This window comes from Vipera ursinii, assembly GCF_947247035.1.
Source record: "Vipera ursinii genome assembly, chromosome: 12".
In the NCBI taxonomy this organism is placed as follows: Eukaryota; Metazoa; Chordata; class Lepidosauria; order Squamata; family Viperidae; genus Vipera; species Vipera ursinii.
This window is the reverse complement of record NC_139525.1, coordinates 1,946,570-1,968,961: the sequence shown is the minus strand read 5'-3', so window position 1 is coordinate 1,968,961 and position 22,392 is coordinate 1,946,570. Positions and strand designations below refer to the sequence as shown.

The 22,392-nt window shown below is 42.3% G+C and overlaps 1 protein-coding gene across 2 annotated transcripts in view; it reads left to right on the top strand.

Annotated features, from left to right (window-relative positions):
• The window catches only part of FGF13 (fibroblast growth factor 13), a gene marked incomplete at its 5' end in the record, with an annotated part of 48,522 nt that extends 27,816 nt beyond the window's left edge, over nucleotides 1-20,706 (top strand). For both annotated transcript variants that reach the window (XM_083372028.1, XM_083372027.1), the window contains 4 exons: nucleotides 3,874-3,984; nucleotides 6,426-6,529; nucleotides 17,617-17,815; nucleotides 18,467-20,706. In XM_083372028.1, the coding sequence (XP_083228154.1) occupies nucleotides 3,874-3,984; nucleotides 6,426-6,529; nucleotides 17,617-17,815; nucleotides 18,467-18,603 (551 nt within the window). In that variant the 3' untranslated portion in view covers nucleotides 18,604-20,706. The remainder of the gene's footprint in view (nucleotides 1-3,873; nucleotides 3,985-6,425; nucleotides 6,530-17,616; nucleotides 17,816-18,466) is intronic.
• Between the last annotated feature and the right edge of the window lie 1,686 nt (nucleotides 20,707-22,392).

The following is a 22,392-nucleotide window of genomic DNA, read 5'->3' as shown; positions in this document are numbered from 1 at the left end:
TCTGTGGATGAGATGATCCATGGAACTCATGTGCAGGAACAGTGAACTTTGTGTTCAGAACACCAGGAACATACAACCAGGAGATCACTGTTGGTGTTATATCTCACAAGCAAGCTTTAAAACGGCCTTGAAGCTGATGCTCAAGAGGAGGGGAATAATACCATGTTTCACTGTGATATTATTTGTGTGGTGATTTCGCAACACATAGGATACGATTGTGCCTTGTACTGGGAAGCCTAGGTTGGCACTGGTGTTGACTTTGCATATATCCATTTTCCCGAATGCCAGACTGAATAGCAACATTGACCAATGTTCCTACGTGGAGACAATCTACCCAGGTTTCCTCTTCTTTGCTCTTCAGAATTCAGAAAGAAAATTAGGATGGGGTAAGGTTTGCATCGCACTTCAAACATGCGCAGGGCTTAAAAACAAGCAGACAAGCAGAACATGAAGAACTTCAACCCCTTCAGTTGGTGGTTTTATATGGTATTAAATTTTTTTAAAAAGGAATGTATAGTTCTCTTTCTGATTCTCACCTGTCTTCTTCCCTCATCTGCTGTTCACAAAGTAATTTCATTTGGTGGAAGAGGAAGCCTCTAAAAAGAAAGAAAAAAAGAAAAAAAACCCTTGCTTTTATATTTGAGGTGGGAATAAGGTGATTTACCAAGGAAATCATCAATTTTTTCACAAGATTTCAACATTCTCTGCTTTAAGAAGAGTAAAACCTTGGTCGTCGCCCTCGCCCAACCCTACTGCATGGTTAAAATATAAAAGCTAGAGAAACAAGGAGAGCAGCTTCGCCCGCGAAAACATTTACATGTAAACCAGCCTTTTTCTTCTAAAGAAGGAACATCCTAACAGAAACATTTCTGAAATCTTCCTAAGAGGAAAGAAACATCTGGGGGGGGAGGAACAATGTGGCTTTGCATATTTAATGATTTGCAATTCCAGATTGGTTAAAAATAAACAAGACCCTAAGATGAATTGATCGATCGATTGACGCAATCATATGCCTATACACGTGTCCACGTGTGATCCGCAAACAAAAGCACTGTCCACGCATGCTTAAAAATAAAATAAACTGGGTTTATGAAGAGATTGGAAAAGAGAAAAAGGAACAGAAATCTGGGCTTCCTTTAGGTCTGCCCCCCCCCATCAGCCTGCACAACACATGGAGGGCTCAGTTCTAGATTTGGTGGCAACTACAGGCTGTTTTAATTGTTACGCAGCAAAGAAATTTGCTATCCAGGGAACACAGTCTCCTGGATCTGCTACAGAGCTGCCCTCCAAGGAGAACAGCTACGTAATGCAAGTGTGCTTAAAACCCTGTTTGCCACTTAACTGAGGGATACACAACTTTTACTTTCCAGTGGAACAGCCCTACTTGGAATAGTAGACCTAACTCTAGGTGAAGAACCAGATTCATTGTTTGGGGGGGGGGGAAGACAACTGGACTTTTCTTTCTTCGAAAATATTTCACTTCTCATCCAAGAAGCTTCTTCAGCTCTAAACAACTGGTGGGGAATAGAAGGATTTACATTCTGCGAAGATGACTGCAAAGAGCGTAAATCTTTCCATTCCCCACCAGTCAATTAGAAGGGAAGAAGCTTCTTGGATGAGAAACGAAACGTTTTCAAGGGGGAAAAAATAAAGAAACCAAGAATGTCCAGTTGTCTTTTGGAAAAACCACCTTTTGAACCACCGTAACCTGGAGGGCTGAGAATCTCCGTGGACAACCAGATTACTCGTCAATTCGTTGTCATTTTAGGTGGATTGAATAGATGTGATATAGTTACACCCCTGGCGTGTCTTTTATTATTTGTCCATTTGGTCCATCGAAACAACTTTTGGGAGTCTTGGCAGGGTGGGGGTCTTTTGCGGCTCTTCGCAACCGGGGGACCCACACTTTATACCTCTGTCGTAGATATTATTTATGTCTTAATCCTGTCCCCTTCCTCAAATATACTGACTCACATTCAGGACCAGTCGCAGTGTCCTGGGACCACGTGATCCCCCTTTTGAGACCTTCCGATGAGCAAAAGTCAAGGGGGGGGAAACCCCGTTTCACTTTACTGTGTTACTAACTCGACAGCTGGGGTGGCATGAAAGGTCATAAGTAAGTTCGATAGGCAGTCCTCGACTTATGACAATTGAGCCCAAAATTTCCATTGCTGAACGAGACATTTGTTAAATGAATTTTGCCCCATTTTATGACCTTTCTCATCACAATTTTTGAGGGAATCACTGCAGTTGTCAACTTAGTAACATGGTTGTTAAGTGAAACTGGCTTTTTTCCTCCCCCTGACTTTTGCTGGTCAGAAGGTCGCAAAAGGGGAATCAGGTGAACCCAGGGGAGACGGTGACCAGTTGTAAATGTGAAGCATCCCAATATAAATCACCTGACCATGGGGATGCTGCAATGGTCAGAAGGGAGAGAAACGGCCATCAGACACTTTTTCAGTGGATGTTGTAAACTTTGAATGGTCGCTAAATGAACTGTAGTAATTCGAGGACTACCTGTGCTCTGGGTGGAAATCAGATTAAGAGGATCGCTTGGTCAGTGTGCAGCATTCACACAGCCAGATTGTTTAAGGGCAGCAGGTTGTGTCTGTTCAGACCTTGCTTAGGTGACATGGGAGAAGATTAATTTCAGCGCTTTGAGAATAGAACCTGCAATTCCTGCAATTCTCTGGAGTTGGCTTCTGCTTTCCTAATTGGGCTCGAGTTTTGATCTAAGACAAACCCTCATGCTCATGTCAAACTAACTATGATGCACGTCTTGGTATTTTCTGGAAGGAGATTTCCTTTGATGTTTTTACATGAGGGTGGTCTAAATCTTGGTTTCTGTCCTCTAAGATCCTCTGGTTATTTCCATGGATTTGGTTCAGTGAGGACCTGCCTTTAACCTCAGACGCTTCTTCCAGCAGAATTAACATCCATGGTGTATGGAGTGGAGCTGAGAGGCTTTAAGGCTGTGCCATTAAGTGTCTTCCATGTTAGAAGGACCGTGCAAATATTGGGGTATGGGTGAATTTCCCCAGCTTGGGGAAGGTTGCATGGAAATGTTGAGACTCTTAAGATTAATGTGGCCAACAGCCAAGAAATATTTAAAAGATAAGCATGTTTCCTGAGCAGTAGTAACAATCATATTTTTGTGGACAATCCTAAAACCTTTATTCTTTGAAGTCATTGCCCTTGAGTTTTTGGACATGACCAACCTTAGTAAAGTCGTGGTGGTTCTTAAGATTTTATCGCCTGGGCTACAATTAGCTGGGTTCACAGCTGCTCTATAAACAAAGGTTATTAACCTAAATGGTCAGATTCATACAATGCTCTATGCCTCAGACAAACACCTATCTGTGCTGTCACATATTCATAGTCTGCCACGCCATATGTGATCCACCAGCAACCATTTTAGCAAGCCTTTCCCTGTTCCTCTCTTAATGAATCTCAGATCGTTAAAAAATTAAGTTTCCTTCTAGCTGTCTTTCTCATCTTAATAGAAATCCAGTCTTTGCTCCTTCATCCAGGTAATATGTTGGAATTTTGATTCTCTATGAAGTTGTTCAGGATTTAATGTCATCCACAGAGCTTTATAGCCTGAAGACTGGATGCTGTCCAAGGTGCTGATTTAAAATTTCTCTCTCTCTCTCTCTCTCTCTCTCTCTCTCTCTCTCTCTCTCTCTCTCTCTCTCTCTCTCTATCTATCTATCTATCTATCTATATCTCAAATCATAGGAAAGTTTCTAATCCCATTTCTTTCTCCTTGGGGAAAAAAAATGAGGCACAGCTTTTGGTCTGCTTGAACCCATCATGAATACAACAACGGACTCAGGTTTCTAACCTTTTCTGCTTGTTTGTTTTGCTTTACAGAACCGCAGCTGAAAGGCATCATCACAAAACTTTACAGCCGGCAAGGATATCATTTGCAGTTGCAAGCAGATGGAACCATTGATGGAACGAAAGAGGAAGAAAGCACATATAGTGAGTATATTGTTAGACATAAAAGAGCCTGTTTGGTTTGTTTGCACAGCCTGCTAGTCCATATGCATGGGTGTTTTTCAAAGGCTCATTTGGCCGTGACATCATCGCTGTGTTCATGTTTGCTGTTCAACCTGCCGAAGAGAAACACTTAGATAAAGCTTGCAGAGATACTTTTGCTTTCTGCAAAACTGGCCCAGAGGGTATCTCCATGCACATATATGGATGTATTCATCCTCAGTTTTTTTGAGTCAGGTTTTTAATGATCTGATCAGGAAAGGTTCCTTTCCCATTCCCGTTTTACCTGACGTAAAACCATACTGCTATTCTCCTTTTAGAATAAGGAGACTTAAATGCTCCCACTTATACAGTGGTGAGGGCTAGTAATCCTGATGGCTGTTTTGTTTCCATAAATCTTGAGCTTCAGTTCCATTGGTCTGCCTTCCCCTTCCACAGCATTACGGTGTGCAATGGCGCATTAGTGTATTTCAGTAAATAGGACGTGTATGAACTGGGGGCAAATAACCTTTTGAGTGTGGTGGTGCACAGATTAGGAAACTATTTCATTTCTTCCCCTCTGATGCAAGCCCTCATTTACAGTTTCAAAAAGTTGAGCTTATCATTCTCACCCAAGTAATACCCGGCTTCAAATAGAACTGTCTGCTTCCCAGCTTCTAAAATTCAGAACAGAGATAAGATGGCCATCTCTTCTGCAAAACAAATGCTTCAGATATTTCCTTTCTCTTCAGTTCTCCAGTAAAGATGAGACAGTGGAATTTCAAAGAGGCCCAACAGAAGTCAATCTGTATGCCCAGCCAAGATAAGAAAACATCTTCAGCTTTTATTAGGGGTTGCATGCTCTGATAGAAGTAAACAGTGGCCAATTTGTGTGGGCTTTATGCAAATGCCTTCTCGGCTACCTTTAAGGGTTTAATGACAGAGAACGGCTGATTCGGTGCTGAAGGTCCCACTTTTAGTTTCCCCTCCTGTGGAAAGGATTAGGAAACATCATCATCTGAAAGGCTGAAGAGCTACTGCTGTCAAAGGGCAACCTGGAATGTCAGATCTGCCCGCAATCCACCCATGCAGCCATCCATCCATCCATCCATCCATTGATCCATCCTTCCGTCCATCTATCCATTGATCCATCCATCCATCTGCTTGTAGATCAAGAAACCACTCTAAAGTTTGTGGAATGATTGCCTAACAATCTGAAGCAAGAAATACACAGCAAATGGAACCTAAGATTTAGAATAGGGTTGAACACAATTTTAAAAGCCGGCCCTCAGAAAAGTTTAAAAATATCTCCAAAAATCTTGGAGAGATGCAGAAAATGTAGTCTTAGTTCATGAATTTGATCTGGCCCTTGTACATTGTCCAGTTCAGGCATAGACAGTACCAGTGATTGGGAAGCCATACACCATAAATTACAACTTCAACAATTCGTAATTCTGGCTACTCTGCTTTGGCACTGGAGGAGTTTCTCCTGAAAATTCTTGATCTTTATCTAGCTTCTCTGGAAAGTTTGAGAGCAACTAACGCATTTTGGCAACTGCTAAATAACGTAATGTCTTGATGTTACATGAGCTTTACCAACCAACACCACCTCCTCTGCCATGAATATGAAATATTGCTGAACTGTTTCAATAGTGTAAGGAATTTTGCAAGGTGGAGTTGTTGGTTTGGATGGCTGCATGATGCCTGGGTATGAACTAGCCAAATGAATTGATTTCTGCAGAAAGGTCATCCTTTAGCTACATCCCGTGGAATATCTGGTTTGAATTTGTTAAAGGGCCTTTTCATGTTGATGCACATGTCCCTTTTTTGATGTAAGAAAAGTGAGAAGGATTGTCCTTGCCCCTGTGCTATCCTTCTGGGGCTGCTCTCTGTACTTGGGATAATTAATTAATTTAGGGAGCAGATTGGATCTCCAAAGAGTGGAAGAAGATGGTCACTTGTTGCACGGATGCTAACATTGCATGGGTGACTTCATCCTCTCCCTTCGGCTGGTAGATTGGGGTTGATGGAGTTGAAAAATTGTAGATGGGTTTGGGAAAATAAAACTGGCAATGCCTTCAAATAGAAGACTATCTGCTATCTGCTACTCTTGTCTTCTCCTGGGAGCATTGGCTGAGGACATTGGGAGTGGTAGTCCAAAATATCCTGGAAGCCCACCAATGGGTTAGGAAACACAAGACTTATTCAAGAGTCAAGTTGATCGAGAAACATTCTGGTTAAATTCCCAAGGAGATTCTTGTCAGTTGATTTTTTATTTTTTTTTAAATTCTGTGAACTTTGCACGCACACCCAAAACATCTCCTTTTTCTCTCTCTCTCTCTCTTATACTGACATTACAGCTTTTCCCATTTATGGGAAAACCTGATTTGATTTCCCCAATTCAGATTGAGGGACTAACTTTTTTCTTCTTTCCATTTTTCTCCTAGCTTTGTTTAACCTCATCCCTGTGGGCTTACGAGTGGTGGCTATCCAAGGAGTTCAGACAAAGCTGTATTTAGCGATGAACAGCGAAGGCTACTTGTACACATCAGTAAGTGTCCATTCTTTTTTTTCTTTTCAGCTGAATGGTCTGCCTTGCATTGGACCCTCGACTTATAACCCCAGTTGAGCCCAAAATTTCTCTTGCTAAGCGAGATGTTTGTTAAGTGAATTTTGCCCCGTTTTATGACCACAGTTGTTAAGTGAATTGTTGCATTTGTTTAGTTAGTGACATGATGGTTAAGTGACTCTGGCTTCCCCCTTGACTTTGCTTGTCAAAAGGTCACAAAATCCAGGATGTGCAACTGTCATAAATAAGAGTCATTTGCGGAGGGTGTGAATTTTCATCACATGACCACCAGGATGTGGCGATGGTCATAGGTCACTTTTTTCAATGGTGTTGTAACTTTGAATGGTTGTTGTAAGTTGAGGACTACCTGTAGAAATTGGACAACCATTTAACCAGGATGCTGTAAGGTCTTCTGCCTTGAGCACAGAGATGGACTTGAAGACCTCTGAGGTGCCTTGCAGCCCTAGGATTGTATATTCCACATTCTAAATTCCATATTTCTTTTGGAAGATTTAGAGCATGCCTCAATTTATTTAGAGCATGCCTAAGTTTATTCAAGTATATTTATCTGGAGAATGCAAAAGATTATTGAATTAATGTTGAATCCCTCACCATGGCTGAACTGTGGCAGTCTAAAGGTAACTAAGCAGGGAAATGTCATAAGCTGATACGAATATTATTTCCACTTTTTTGTGGCTATGAGTTATGATTAAAATAAGCATCTGCAGTGTTCAGGAGAAGGCGCATGAGATATTAAAGAGATTTGTCTGATAAAGCTCTGACAGGCTGCATCCAGGCTCTCAATAAGTAGATTCATGGTTTGCTTCTGATCTGATATTCAGAGGATATTTTGTGTGGCATTTGACTTCAGATCTTCCTTCTACATGTTTAATAAAGAAAATGCAATCATCTTTACTTGATGATGGAGGAGAAGGAAGGAAGGAAGGAAGGAAGGAAGGAAGGAAGGAAGGAAGGAAAGAAGGAAGGAAACATTTTTAAAGGGTTGCCTTTCTTGAGATATGTAATTCATTAATTAATTTTAAGGGTGACTTCTAGAAAAAAAAACAGGAAGGGCTAAAGCCTGAAGCAAATAAATCTTGATGTTGTACATGTCTGTTTAAGAAAGGAAATTTGGTTAATGTTTGATGCTCATGTTCTCATCGCCCACTCGGCCATGCCTGGCTGACCATTGGCTCTTCAGCATCATCCACCCCAATCTAGCTTGCAGAGTTATCAAGAAGATCGGGCAGGTTTGGGATGAATTATTCATGGCATCTTTTCATTTCTGGAGAAGAAGCTAGCATTAAATTACAAGTAAATATGAAAGCTGGTGTCGTAGAGTTAAAGTGTTGGACTAGCCTCAAGGAAACCTAGACTATCTTTAGCTACTGAATTCCCTGGGTGATTTTGGGCCAATCCCTGTCTACTCGGCTCAACCTAAATCACCCTGAACAAAAGGCAGGCTAAACTCTAACTAATAAGTAGAGAAATAAAATAAAATAAAATTAGTATCCCCCATCCAGCCTGTCTCTCTTTATAGGGGGACCTCAAAAGAAATAACCAACAAGATCATTGGAGAGCAGATGTTGTCTCCAAGAACCTGGCTTCAAATTAGCTTTAGGGGTAAAAATAAGACCTTGGATTGGCTAAGGCACACACGTGAATCCGACATAAGGGGAATACAATCAGGGCCACTGAGTGATGAAGTTCAGAAAAATGTTTTGGATCCCGCCTTTGACTGTGATGTTCAGATGTTCCTCAGAAGCAGCATGGGACAGGGAATCTCACCATCCTTCAAATGAGTGATGTGAGCCCTGAGTTTTGAAGCAGACCATGAAGGAAGGGCTAAGGCTACCTTTGGGTCTTGCTTCTGACCTTCCCGATGATTCTTGGCCGGAAGAGTTGACCTCAACCACCCAAACAGGGAGGTGGAGAGCTTGCTCTCCTGCCATAACCTCCTCGTTTTGCAGAAAAACAAGCTAATAAATAAAAGGTCTCAGGGGTGACCCCAGCTGTTGGAGGCTCCTAAGGAAATGGCTGTCTTCTCCTGCCGAGATGGCTAATTGGAAGAATTCCTCATTCGGTTCCGTTCCAATGCTTTGCTTTGCTTGTGCCTCACCTTCAATGCATCACAATTACCAAGCCAGGCTGGACGAGGAGCCTTCACACCGAGGGGGGGGATGTTCGGGGGGGGTGTCAATCCAAACAGCCAGCCCCAGAATTGCTGATCTCTAAACAGGCTGAACGAAGATGCTGCGGCAGCATGTGATCCAATCCGTGGGTGGCCAGAGACTCAGTCGCTGACCTTTTGGTTTGCTAGAAATTTCTCCCTTCTGCATGTGACAAACCCAAAGGCTGGTTTTCACACAACTGCATAGGAGCGCGCGCGCACACACACACACACACACACACACACACACACACACAGAGCAGCCTGTGCTGTTTGAATGGTCTGAGGGGGCCATGGCCCCTGCAAACTCCTTTGGTGCATGAGGAGTGGACGGAGGCCGCAAAGCATCAATTAAAGCACCTCTGCAGTAGGGATTGAGGGGCGGGCATGTGTGGTTTGTCTGTGCTTCCCTGCATTGAAAAAGAGAAAGAAAAACCTGTCTGATCTGTAACTAAGTGATCCACAAGGAAGACAATTTTAATAGAAACTTCTCCCTGATAGATTCTCCTCTTTTTCTCTCCCTCCCTCCCTCCCTCCCTCCCTCCCTCCCTCCCTCCCTCCCTCCCATTCTATTCTATTATCTATTCTATTCTATTCTAATTTTCCATCTATTCTATTCTATTATCCTATCCTATCCTATCCTATCCATTTTTCTTATGCTCTATTACAACCAGGCACCTCTTAACAGCTTATAGGTAGACAATAAAACAAGAACGTAACCATCTGCAGCGCAAAGACTCTACAATGTTGGGAACATTTCTCTTTTTAGACTTCTTTTTAATCCAGCCTTTATTACTTTATTAACTCAAGGCAGCGAACATCCCTAATCCTCTTTCTTCCTCCTATATTCCCCACAACAACAGCAGCAGCCCTCTCAGGCAGGTTGGGCTGAGAAAGAGGGACTCTAACAGAAACTTACCCGGCCGTCTTTCGTACCTCAGGCCGGAGAACTGGAACTCACAATTTCCTGGTTTGTACCCTGGTACCTTCATCACTAGACCAAATTTTTGCACACACAAAAAAAGCTTTGTTTCTTGACTCTGGGAGAAAAGAATAGCAACACAGCTGCTGGTTGGAAGTACAGAAATCTCTGAACTCCTCAGATAATCTTTGGACCCTCATTAGTATAGTTGTGTGCTGGAGTTCCCTCTCCACCTATGTCAACAGCAGCTATCCATCAGCACAGGCCTTCAAAAAGGACTAGCAATGCAAAAGTTGTTGTGCTTTGTGTCATTCCCTTGAGTCGATTTTAAAAAAAAATACCCATGACATGTCATGTAATTGCCAACCCTGAAAATTCCCCATTGACCCTTTTTACTTGACTTCAGTTTTACTCGTAAGGCTAAAAGCCAAGGGAAAATCGGGGAGGTTGCTGCTCACATTTGGAGATAGACTAGATCAATCGGTATATGAAATTCATCCTCTCTTGTTCCTCCCTATGTGTCTGCCAAGCTGGCACCAATTCCTTTGAAGAGGAAAGCAAAGCATCTCCTCTTCGATCCTCTCTTGTTTATAAATCTTTATCCATACTGAAATCTGTATATTGTTCTCCCTTTGCTGCCTTCTTCTTTCTTCTTCCTCTACTTTCCTTCATTCTTTTTTCCTTCTTCCCCTCCTCCTCCTCCCCCTCCTCCTCCCCCCCCTTCTTCCTGCTCCTCCTCCTCCTAATTCTGCCCAGTTCTGCTTTTAAATGGAGGGATAAAAAAAGGGTTTGGAGAAAAATGCATGCAGTATAGTTGGTGTAAAGTAAAAAAGTAGATTTTTTTTTCTTCTGTCATAGTTCCGTGACTTGCCAGCACAACTAATGGGCTGGAGATTACAAGTCAACTCTAGACCCATTCAGGCTGAGCTCCTAACTTCATAGTTACCAGGAGGTAGCAGCAATAGAGAGATTGTCACTGCCTTGTTTGGAATATTTTTTTCTAACTTCCTCATTGCTGTTTCCTGATAGTAGCCTATCCCAGTCAAGGTCAACCAAACATTGTCATCTCTTATAAACAAATCAGAGAAAATGTTGTGTTTTTAATATATAGCATGTAATACCCTAGGAAGGGGGAGCTTATAGTTAACGGGACAGCAGCTTGGATTCTTTTCAATGCCTTCCTCCCTCAGTCCATCCAAGGAAAGTAATAATTCCCTGTTTTGCAAAGTTTTGATGGTGAGGCTCACAAGTTTAAGACCAGGCCAGCCTAGAGAAAAATGAGAGAAAGAAGAAAATGGATTGATCTGAGGATGGACAATAAAAACTATTGGATGAAAGTTTTGTAGGGGAAAAAATCATGCGGCTTCAGAAAAATCTGCATGCAAAGCTTTTGCAAGCTTGGACAGAGTTTGATGAAATTGACTAATGAATATATCCCTGTGATGTGACAAGATCTGGATGGAGATTGATTCATAACTTAAGATGCTGCCAATGTCTAAGAGATTGAAGCGGGAGGGAGGGAGGGAGGGAGAAGATGCCTAAATGGCAAACCTCTGCCAGTAGATTAGTCCCCCTCTCTTTTTTATTCAGAGAATTTCAACCTGCGTTCCTTCCCACTTTGCCGTTGTTGCTACTCATTCAGAACAGGAAATGAAAAGCAAAGGATGGCTTCAAATTAATCAATCTATTCTTATTGTCGCTCCAAGACTGAAGCCTGCCACGGTTTCTCCCAAACAGGAAACCTGCATAAAGGCAAACCGAGATTCCTCAATGAGAGAGAACAAGCCCGTATTTGGAATTCCAAAGGTACCCCTTTTCTCCTGTAGCTGCTGAGCGTTGGTTTGGAGAAGGGGATTCATTAAGATGGATAGCTGAGACAATGGGAGATGAATTGCTGCCCCATAGCCTTGCTCAGACCGGACCAGGAGAACTAAATTACCTAAATTTTCAAACAGACAAAAAAACTAAATCTCAGTTGCAGATGCTCCCAAGCCTTTGTCTTGAAAACCCTAAAGGATTGGAGCCATTAATGGCAGGCAGGCCTTTCTTATTAAGTTCTCAGTAGGTTGGATTCTGGGAATGTACCTTTGGTCCATTTGGAAACCATCTCATTGAGGAAGGTTGGTCTATATAGACTGGATATTTTTCTCTCCAGGGTTTTCACAGCCCTTTGTAAAGACCCTAGGATTTGATGTCGGGACCTAATCCCCTTTGCTCTGAATCCCGTAAATTCTATTATCCATGGTGGAATCCTGACGATGCCAGCACCCTCCAAGACAGATTGGCAATGGCACCACTAGAGATCCTGGTTTGGAGATGCTGATGTTTTTGGAGTGGAGGTGATTTAAGAACAGATTTTGAAAGATCACTCACCCCTGTAATTTTATAACTGCACCTTGGCACTTGGGGTGAGGAGAAGAACAAGACGGAAAGAATCGGTACTTTTTCATCTTGAGATGGAAAAACAAAGGCCATCTTTTCATATTTTCAAATGACATCCTATTGATCTTTTCTCCCTTGGTTGGCATATCCTCTTCATTTAATCTTGTTTGCTTGAAATGATACTTTGGTTGCCACAGTCCAATTTAAATAACAAATTCCACCTGTTCTTGGTAGCTGTAATTTATTATTGTTATTGTTCCTTTGCTTCTGTACCCCTGACGTTGGTAACAACAGCTCATCTGCCAAACTTATAATTTAGCTTGCAGAAATTCAATGATGAAACAAGTTAGATGGTGATTAAGGCAGAAGGAGACAGAAGAAAATTTGGGGACAGAATTAACCAGATGGAGGCTGACAGATTGGGGTGGGAGGGAAGAAAGTCCATACGTATGTTTGTTTGGTTTTTTTAGGAAACGGGTGAAAACTTGGTTATTTCACCAAGCTGCTTGGGAGCAGGACTGTTGTGACAGCCCCTCAGGCCAATGGATTGTTTTTGGCTATTTTATGGAAAGATGATGAAGATGTTGTTTTCACGTTGATGCATATGATTTTAATCCCAATTGCATATTGGGGCACAGAGTCAATAGAAGGGAATAGTGGGAGGAGGGAGGGAGGGAAATCAAGGAAGAGGGAGGAAGGAAGGAAGGAAATGAAAGAAGGAAATCAAGGAGGGGGGAGAGGAAGGAAGGAAGGAAGGAAGGAAGGAAGGAAGGAAGGAAGGAAGGAAGGAAGGAAGGAAGGAAGGAAGGAAATCAAGGAGGGGGGAGAGGAAGGAAGGAAGGAAGGAAGGAAATGAAATAAAGAAATCAAGGAAGGAGGGAGGGAGAGGAAGGAAATGAAAGAAGGAAATCAAGGAGGGAGGGAGAGGAAGGAAGGAAGGAAGGAAGGAATGGAGGGTGGGAGGGCTCTTCTGCTTCTTCAAAGTATTAAACAGTCCATTTTCCATCAGAATCTGCTAATCACTTCTGTAACTTCCAACTGGGCAAATGGTCCTCAGCTGTGCGCCTCAACCGTCTAGTGCCGTTGTTTGGAATATAACTGAACAATGAAATTAAAATGTCACTGAGATAAAGGCAGGCCTAATTTTTAAAGGGAGAATCTTATAGATTGCTGTGTAATGGCCCACGAAATAGGAAAGGGCTCCTTAAATTTAGTTTTGGTGTCTTGTGGTTTACAATTCTAAAGAGAAAAGGCAGTCAGATCTTTAGCAGTTGTTCAATTCCAAGGAGAATCCCTGATTTTCACCCTTGTTTGGAACTTGGATGAGAAATATCAGGGCTGACAGACATGATTTTTTTTTTTACACACACACACACACACACACAAAAATCTCAGCCAGAAAAGAATGACAAGCCATTTCTCTACTGCTATTGTGTTGGTTAAGCTACCAGGAATCTAGCTCCATTGAAACATTTTATTTTCAAGAAAATAGGTTTTTGAGATTACAGAGGACTGCCAAGAAAAATGGGAGGAAAAAGAGCATCCAAGCCAGGGGGTTCCATATTTTTCATTTTTTAATTATTTAAACTGGTTGTCTGCTGCATATTGTCACATCTCAAGTTTCTGCTTGTGTTGCCTCTTCTATCGTTCATTTTTCTTGACTGTTAATTTGACTTCTTCATTTGAGTTTATCATCCCACACTTTATTTAATTTAGGATTTATCACTTTGGGGGGGGGGGAATGGAACGTTTTGCTACTGTAGGAAATTAACCTATTCCTCATTAACCTCTCAGCTTTGTTACCGTTCTGTCAAAGCATTTGCGCAATGTTGTGACACTTTAAATTAAAGCTCTTGTCTGATTTCTGATGAATAAAGGGCTAGGAGCCTGGGTTAATCAGCCACGTGAACTGTAGAACAGACAAGCCACGTTGCATTTTTTTTTCAAAAGAGGTTGGAAAGGCAACCATGTACTTCTTGGGGAAAAGTGCAAATGAACTTGGTGAAGTCATTTTTAAGGAGATGTTTCCAGGCTGGCATGAGGGCGATCAGAACTTCCCTGATTCAGGTTAGCCTCCTTTGCAAATTTGCAAGCCACAGTGACCTATCTCCTTTTGAAGATTTGATTATCTGTGGACTCATTTTTCAAAGGTATCTGACATCAAGGCCGTTACCTTTGATCTCTCTTCCCTTTCCTCTCATAAATATTCTTTCCTAGATATCAATGGAGGCTTCTTTTGCCATGAGACACCCTCATTGTTTCCCAATATGGGTTTTTGTCTAATTTTCCATGGCAAAATCAGATATGGCGAGGTGAGGTGAGAGGAATCTTCAGTCGCTTTCTTAATTGTCTTTTTCCAACATTGCTTTCATTTGATCTGCTTTATTCCCAATGTCTGTTGCCTTGAAGATGTTCAAGCAGTGTCTAAGGCTTTCCAACCTTTCAGGAAAGGAGCCCTGGTGACAGAGTGGTTAGAATGCAGCATTGTAAGATAACTGCCCACAGTCTGGAGCTCGATCCTGACTACTCAAGTTGACTCAGCCTTCCAAGGTCGGTAAAATAAGGACCCAGATTGTTGGGGAGCAATCGGCTGACTCTGTAAACCGCTTAGCGAGGGCTTTAAAGTACTGTGAAGCAGTATTTAAGTCTAAGTGCTATTATATTGCTAACTCTACCCACTGCCAGGAGTTCGATTCTGACCGGCTCAAGGTTGGCTTAGTCTTCAGTCTTTCTGAGGTCAAGTAAAATGAGGACCCAGATTGTTGGGGGCAACCTGCTGACTCTGTAAACCGCTTAGTTTTGCAAAGCACTCTGAAGCAGTATATAAGTACTGTAGCCATTTCTCCTTTTACAAATCTCCTGACTTCTATCATGCTGGACCTTCTGGCCAACCGTCTTCAGAGTACACTGCATATATACAATCTTTTTGCCCAATGACTCAAAGTACCACCATGATTAAGATCCTGTGGAGAACATCAGCTTTGCTACTTGATACTCCATGATGGATTACTCAGTGATCTTTTGGAAGTTCATAAAATTATGCTGGGCAGATTTTGGGGGGAGAGGTCCACTCACCACTTCCCACCTTATTCAAGGAACTCAGACTTAAAGCACTTGAGTATTGCCAACCATCCTGCTGGACCGTTTGACATTGGAATCTGGCAACTGATCAGGAGAAGCAGTTGGGTGTCCCCAAAGGAGCAAATCTTGCTTATTTTAGCTTTGGAGGATGTCCCAACACCACTCAAAGAATAATGTCTGGAGGGGGACCTTTGCTGCTGGTTCAGCTCCAAAAGCCCGTTGGACATATAGGCTCTTTCTAATTAAACTTCCCTGGTCATTTCTTCTCAAACATCATAAAATCATCGGGTAGAATCTTGGAGGTCATCCAGTATGACTTCCAGCTCGATACCAGGCTTTGCAGAAGACTTCTGAGAGATGACCATCCAGCCTCCAGCTTCAGATCCCCAACAGAGAAAAAACCCACCTCTTTGGGTGGCAAGCTGTTCTACCAGATGACAGCTCATAGGGTCAGTCTCTCCAAAGCTCCTCTGGAAATCCAGCCAATGTGGCCAGGATTGTACCTTTCCTCAAGTAGTTTTGCCTTCAAGCATTTGTGTTCTGGGCATGAACCAAACTCAAAATGATGCAGGTCTACAAAAACGGTTCTTTGGGCTGCAATTGTTGCAAGGGGCCCTCGGAAGAATTGGCTTGATGATGGAAGAGTGGCTCAGCTCCTAATTTGATCATCCATCTCTGAATGCAGCCAGTTGTGCAGTCCCTAAACACAGCCGATTACTGTACCAAAGCTATAATCACCCTCTCAACACACTCCAGGGTTCTTTTTTACTGCTCTTAATTGGATGATGAACACCATGGTGTCCCATCTCTTTCCCACCAGTTCACTTCAGTGCGTGGCTTTCTTCTGTTGTTTTTGTGACTTCAAGAATACCACCATCACCTCTTTATGCTGTGTCTTAAAGAAATATCTACTTGCAAGCATTTGAAGTATATGCACATCCACTACACACTGCACCTATAAGTACCAAGTCAAAATCAGTCTGACTAATCAACATTCTGTATTGCTGGAAACCCATTGTGACTGGCTGATCAAAATCTGAACCTGTAACACTAATATTATTTGACCCCTGGATCTAAAATGTTGTCAAATTAAAATGTTTGTGGAGTACAGTTAGGCTGTTGGACTAGGATCAAGGACTCCCAGAACAATGTCCAATTCTATCAGAAAAGCTCATTGAGTGATTTGGAGAACAGTTAAAAATTTCTGTAGTCCACCTGAGACATACAGTAGGGGTTGTTTTGGGAGTGGAAGAAAATAAATTGGGGAGGAAAAAGTGGTATTACGGCCATCCAGCATGTCTATCTGGATTTTTGCAATCTAGACCTCCAAAACCTAGCTTCCAAATGGATAAGACAGCCAACCTACTTTTTTGCTCTGATGGACCACCTAATTCTACCACTTCTGCCATCACCACATAACTGAGGTGAGGACACTGAATCTTCAATTCCACGAGAGCTTTCTTAACCTTGAAACCCAAGTTAGTTCTTCTTTCAGATCTCACTTCACAATCCAACAAGGTTGGCTCTGAGAGAACCATGTGTCCTTGGATTTCATGGGATAATGTTAGGAATATCATTCAGGCCTTATTTCAGGAGACAGTAAGTCCTATATGTGTTTTGAACTTCCAATCCTCTTAAGGCCAGAGTCACACACTTGTAGAAATTGGGCTTCAGACCTTCTGAAAAGTTACCATTGGCCACCTTCCTTAGTATGTACAGCAGTGAGATCTACCTCAATGTAAAGATTCTAGGAGAATATCTAGGAGATGTTCCCAGTACTAAATACTAGGGATAAGTATACACAGATGTCCAGTACTGAGTTGTCAGATCCTTCCAAGTCTAGAATTACATTGCCAAGTGAAATCCAGTTTGAAGAACCTTTGCTTTGAGAGGTGACTTTATAAGTACTTGTCTGATGAAACATTTTTCATGGAGGTTCTTCCAGTTAAGACTGTTTCTTACAGAAACCTGAAGGTTCCTAGAGACCCATGGTGTAAAACCATCATGGTTCACCTGGTATCAGCTTCCAGTCCCTGTCATGAGCTTTCAAAAGCACCCAGGTCTGCGGCAGGCTGATAAAACGTTATAAATAAATAATAGCAATGTAATGAGGTAGCTGGTAAATGCTGCTTTAACATCAGTCACTTGGTAAAAGACCATTTACTCTCAACGTCCATCCTTTGATCTTAATTTCCCCCCCCCCCGCCCTTCTACTAAACACATTTTCCCCATCTCCACACAGGATCCCGCTTGATCTGCCAATCATGCTGGAGTAGCAAAATTCTTCTCCAGATCGATATTTCTTCACTTTAGATGTTATGATTGCTTTAAGATGCAATGGCGACATGCTCCCAAACTAGATTATGGTGAAAGGAAAGCAGAGCAGAACAGAGAGGGGCAGAGGCTACGGCCATGGGACGTTGTGCAAATATAATTCTTTCTTTCTTTCTTTTTTCTGTCTTCTTTTCTTTCTTTCTGTCTGCCTGTCTTTCCTTCCTCCACCCTTCCCTGCAGGAACACTTCACACCAGAATGCAAGTTCAAAGAATCCGTGTTTGAAAACTATTACGTCACCTATTCTTCCATGATCTACCGGCAGATGCAGTCAGGAAGAGGCTGGTACTTGGGTCTCAACAAAGAAGGCGAAGTCATGAAAGGGAATCACGTCAAGAAAAACAAACCCGCTGCGCACTTCCTTCCCAAACCACTCAAAGGTAACAGCATTCAGACTTCCTCAGCTATTTGTAGAGGATTTTTGAATACCATTTGTTTTGTTTTTTTCTCTCCTGCCGTTTCGTTCTCAGGATGCTTGAGGATCCCTTTTGCATTTCCCTAGAGGCCTTTTGGAGAGTCTGCCTCTCTGTCTTCTGCGACATCAAGTCTTGTTCTCTCTCTCTCTCTCTCTCTCTCTCTCTCTCTCTCTCTCTCTCTCTCTCTCTCTCTCTCTCTGTGTGTGTGTGTGTGTGTGTGTGTGCAATGAGTGGGTGGAGAGAAGGCCCAAATGGAAGCAACATGTAGCACACCTAGACCGAGCCAGGATTGTTGCCATTTTCCTATAAAGTTGGGAAGGTTTGGCTGTTTACCCTCCATTTCTGTCTGTGGCTGGGCTCAAAAGGGCAAGAAAGGAGACCGCTGGATTTTGGCAATTTGGGTTGGAGGGGATAAACTGGGGTCTGGATGCAACCTGGTGGCTTCAGATGATGATGATGAAGATGATGATAATTAAAAAAACATAGAACATAGAATCATAAGGGTGGAAGGGCTCTTGGAGGTCTAGTCCAACCCCACCCACCCCCATCCCTGCTCCAGCAGCAGAGCGGTCTGTGGTTCTTCCCTGACTTTCCTTTCTCTTCCTTTCCAACCAGTGGCCATGTACAAAGAACCCTCCCTCCACGACCTTACCGAATTCTCACGGTCTGGCAGTGGCACCCCGACGAAAAGCAGAAGCGTCTCCGGAGCTTTGAACGGCGGCAAATCTATGAGCCAAAACGAAACGACGTAGCCAGGACGGAAAAGCGAGAGGAGAGAAGCAGCATCAGTGGGAACTTTTACCTCTAGATCCGTTGTGGAACCCTGATTTTTGCACCTACCGTTCAGCCCTTCCCGACAAGCCAACAAACTGGGATAGCTCTCTTGGCCTTTTATCCGCGACTTTGGACTTTCCGGAGGTCCCCAAATAACCGTAAATGATTCGTGTCAAAGGAAAGATTTCCACCCACCCCACCCCACCCCACCCCCATGATGTAAAATGCGCTTGTGCAAACTCAGGCCTAGCCAGACAAACACAAAGCAATGGCCTCACATTGCTTCTGCCTTTACTTCTCCCCCTCACGTACGCTCTTGGGGAGAAAAAAGAAAAAATCCACAACATTTAAAAACACATTTTTGCTTTCCAAACTGAGACAGAAGCCCTGTCAAAGTTTGTTCTTTTTTTTTCTTTGCTCTTTGAAGGGAATTTCAATATTTAGTGTTTTATATATGAATGGTTCAGAGAAGGGAAGGGGGACTCTGTACACCCTCTGCTTTTTTTTCAACTTACTATTTTATATATCATAAAGCTTGGTAAGGAAAAGAAATCTGAATATATCTCCTTTTTTTTGGCATTATTTTGTGCCTCTTCTCTCGAAGGGGTTTTGAGCTGTGTCTTTACAAGCCAAGCAAAATCCTGCTAATATGCTAGTGTAACCTTGAGGAAAAAATAATCAATAAATCAGGTTTGGAACCGGATCGCAGTAGATCTTAGGCTCCAGCAAAAAAAAAGGTGTTCTTGTGATTTTAACACAAACTGAGATATATACAGGTTTTTTTTTAATAGATTTGTAGTCATCCTTTTCAAGGCCTCATGCTAAACCCCCAGTCTGTAGGAACCGAGATGTGTGTTAATTTCCCCGTCTGTGGAAAATAGTTATTTTTTTAAAACAGGTTGAATCGAGTTCTTCCCACAATGTAGATTCCTTCCCCCCCCTCCTGTTCTCTTGATTAAATTTTGTGTATCATATCTAAAAAACAAAAAGCAAAACTTGTGGACATATACCTTCTTTTTTCTAAAGACAGAAACTGTGGAACTAAAGTGACTTAACTACATTTTTATAAGGGAAACCATGACACCTTATTTGTAAACATCTTTCCTTTTGCTTCCCTGAAAATGTGGGTGGAGAAGGAAGAGTTATTCATGGATAAGTTGGGAAAAAAACGTCTACACGGAAAGGAATTGCAATCCAGCCTGTTGAGGTCACTGGGATGGAAGGAAATGAGATGGTGGTTAATCTCTCCTGGCCTTGCCTGGAGAGCGGAGAAGCTGTTAAGACAGGAAAGGACTGGGGGACTTCATGACATCTGGCTGGAAATGGGGTAGATCATGATGGAAGAAGAAAAGGTATAAGCATCACCACATGGAATCTTTCTGAATCCAAGAGAAGGGAATATTTGTAGCTCAGGGTTGAACTGTGGGGTGCTTAGTGCTCTCTGAGCTTGGTGGGGCTTTTTTTGCAGACGTTTCATGATCCAACCTGGTAACATCATCAGGGCAGATGGCATCTCCATCATCCATCACCAATGATCTTATCTAGTTGAGTCATGACACATCTACAAGAAAACAAACAAGCTCGGAGAGCACCAAGGACTCCACTTCCTGAATCCTTATTTTCTATTTGCAAGAGGCTGGAATTGTATCTTTCCTTCTTTGTTTTTTTTTAAGGAAACAGAAGTAATGCAACCAGGGAGGAAGAGAAAGTTAAGTTTATGTTTAGTTCATCATATCTCTTGCATGAGAGGAAGTTGGATACTGGCTTCAGAAGTTGCATGACCTGTTTTAAGATTTTGTGCATTGCTCTCTGTCAAAGATAATGTGTGCAAAGCAGATATGGGCCAGGAGGAGCTGTTTCCTGTCGCTTTGTGCAGAGGAGATGTTTATTATTTGTTGTATACAACCATGCACTGAATAAACGAATTTATATTAAGGTGTCCATTCTAAAAAAAAAAAAAGAAAAGCAAAGAATAACAAAGCCTAGGTCGTGGATTCATTCAGGTCTAGAGCTTCTTATCTGGAGAAATCAGAGAGGAAAGACAGTTTTGTAAGTTACAGAACTTCAATCTCAAACTTTCCTTGCTTCTCAAGTGGGCTGGGTCCTTTGCAAAAGAAAACCCTTGAATACTGCAAGGAATCCTGTGGTCTTTCAAGATGCTAGTAGAAGAGCTGTAGAAGATCTGCAGATGAATTCCATCAACATCTCCAAGGAGAGCTGGAAAAACACTTGAGAAGCTTTGCACAGCCTCTTGGTTAGTCAGTTTCAATAACCATAGGGGACACAGAATAAGGGGGGGCCTTTCATTTTAAGGTAACTGTTAGGGGAAAGCTGTTCTTCAGGTGTGAATGGATGGCAGGTGCAGAAAAACCCTCCCTCCCCAAAAGACTTCCAATTCCAAATCCCCTAACTTGGTGTCATCTCCCCATCTTCCATCAACCCCAAAGGAGATGTTTTCATTATTACTAAAACCATATTTAAGAGGAGGCTGGAGAGCTTTCAAGAAACATGGCAGAATGGAGAAGAAGCCAAGATCTTCCATACTCTTGGCCACCAACTTCCAAGAACATCTTCACTCTTGCTGGAACAACTTGGTCTTCAAACAAGCTGTAGCTTTCGCCGGCCAGAGCAAAACGTGGCCTCCTGGAATCAGAAGCCATGAGTCACTTTTCGGGGGAGGAGAGAACTGAGAAAGATTAATCACTTTGTTCTCTTGACTTTTGAGAGAGGGAAAAAAAACCTTCATAAGTCAACATCAATCAATATCTAAGGAACCCGACATACGTTTTGCAAAGTACGACTCACTTTCCTTTTCAACCGCTGACATTCACTTAAATTCATCATGTTCCTTCAGCGAGTCTTTCCCAAGTTAGATGTGTTAAGCCATGGTGACTACAATTCCCAGCTAGCATCCTAGCATTATTCTGGGAGTTGTAATCCAGCCCATTCATAGGTGATTTTGGAGAAGGTTGAAGTAAGAGTGGCATGAAGAACATCTAGGGAGATTCTCAATCATCCAGGTCAAAGGTGCTTTTTTCCAAAAGGTACCTGGACTTTCTTGGTTTTATTCCTTGAAAACATTTCACTTCTCATCCAAGAAGCTCAGAACTGAAGAAGCTTCTTGGATAAGAAGCGAAACATTTTCAAGGGGGGAAAAACCCAGGATAGTCCTATTTCCTTTTGGAAAAGCACCTTTGGGACATGAAGAACTTCCTTTGAAAATGACCGTGGGAGAACTAATGTCCTGAAACTTGGGCCTTTTTAGAGAGAAGAGCTTTTGGGGCCTCAGCTCCAGAATGAAGATCTGATATGAGTAGATGCTCTCCTTGTTCTGCCTAGCTCCTGTTCAAGCCTTATTGCAAATAATTATCCCTAATCAGTTTTGGCTGACTCTCCACCCATACAAAATAAAAGATGTAATAGCTAGTTGAAAACTCTCCAAGACTTTGTGGGAAACTCATTCTATATATTGTCCCAAAAACTACATACGTATATGTGCAAATACAGTCACCAGATGAGCTGAATCTAAGGAGAGTATAATGTATTCATGTTGTTGTTTATTACAGTATATAACATCCACTGAGCTCAGTCCAACCTTTGTCCTACAGAAGTAAGCAAAGACTTGGGGGTGGCTTAAGAAAATATCAGAAAAAGGCAAATCCTTGTTTGCATGGAGTGGGAATTTCACAGCATCTCACACATTTTGATGGTGGCAGAGCAGATCGGTAATTTAGCAGGCCAGAATATCTCAAGAAGGACCCTGGTAG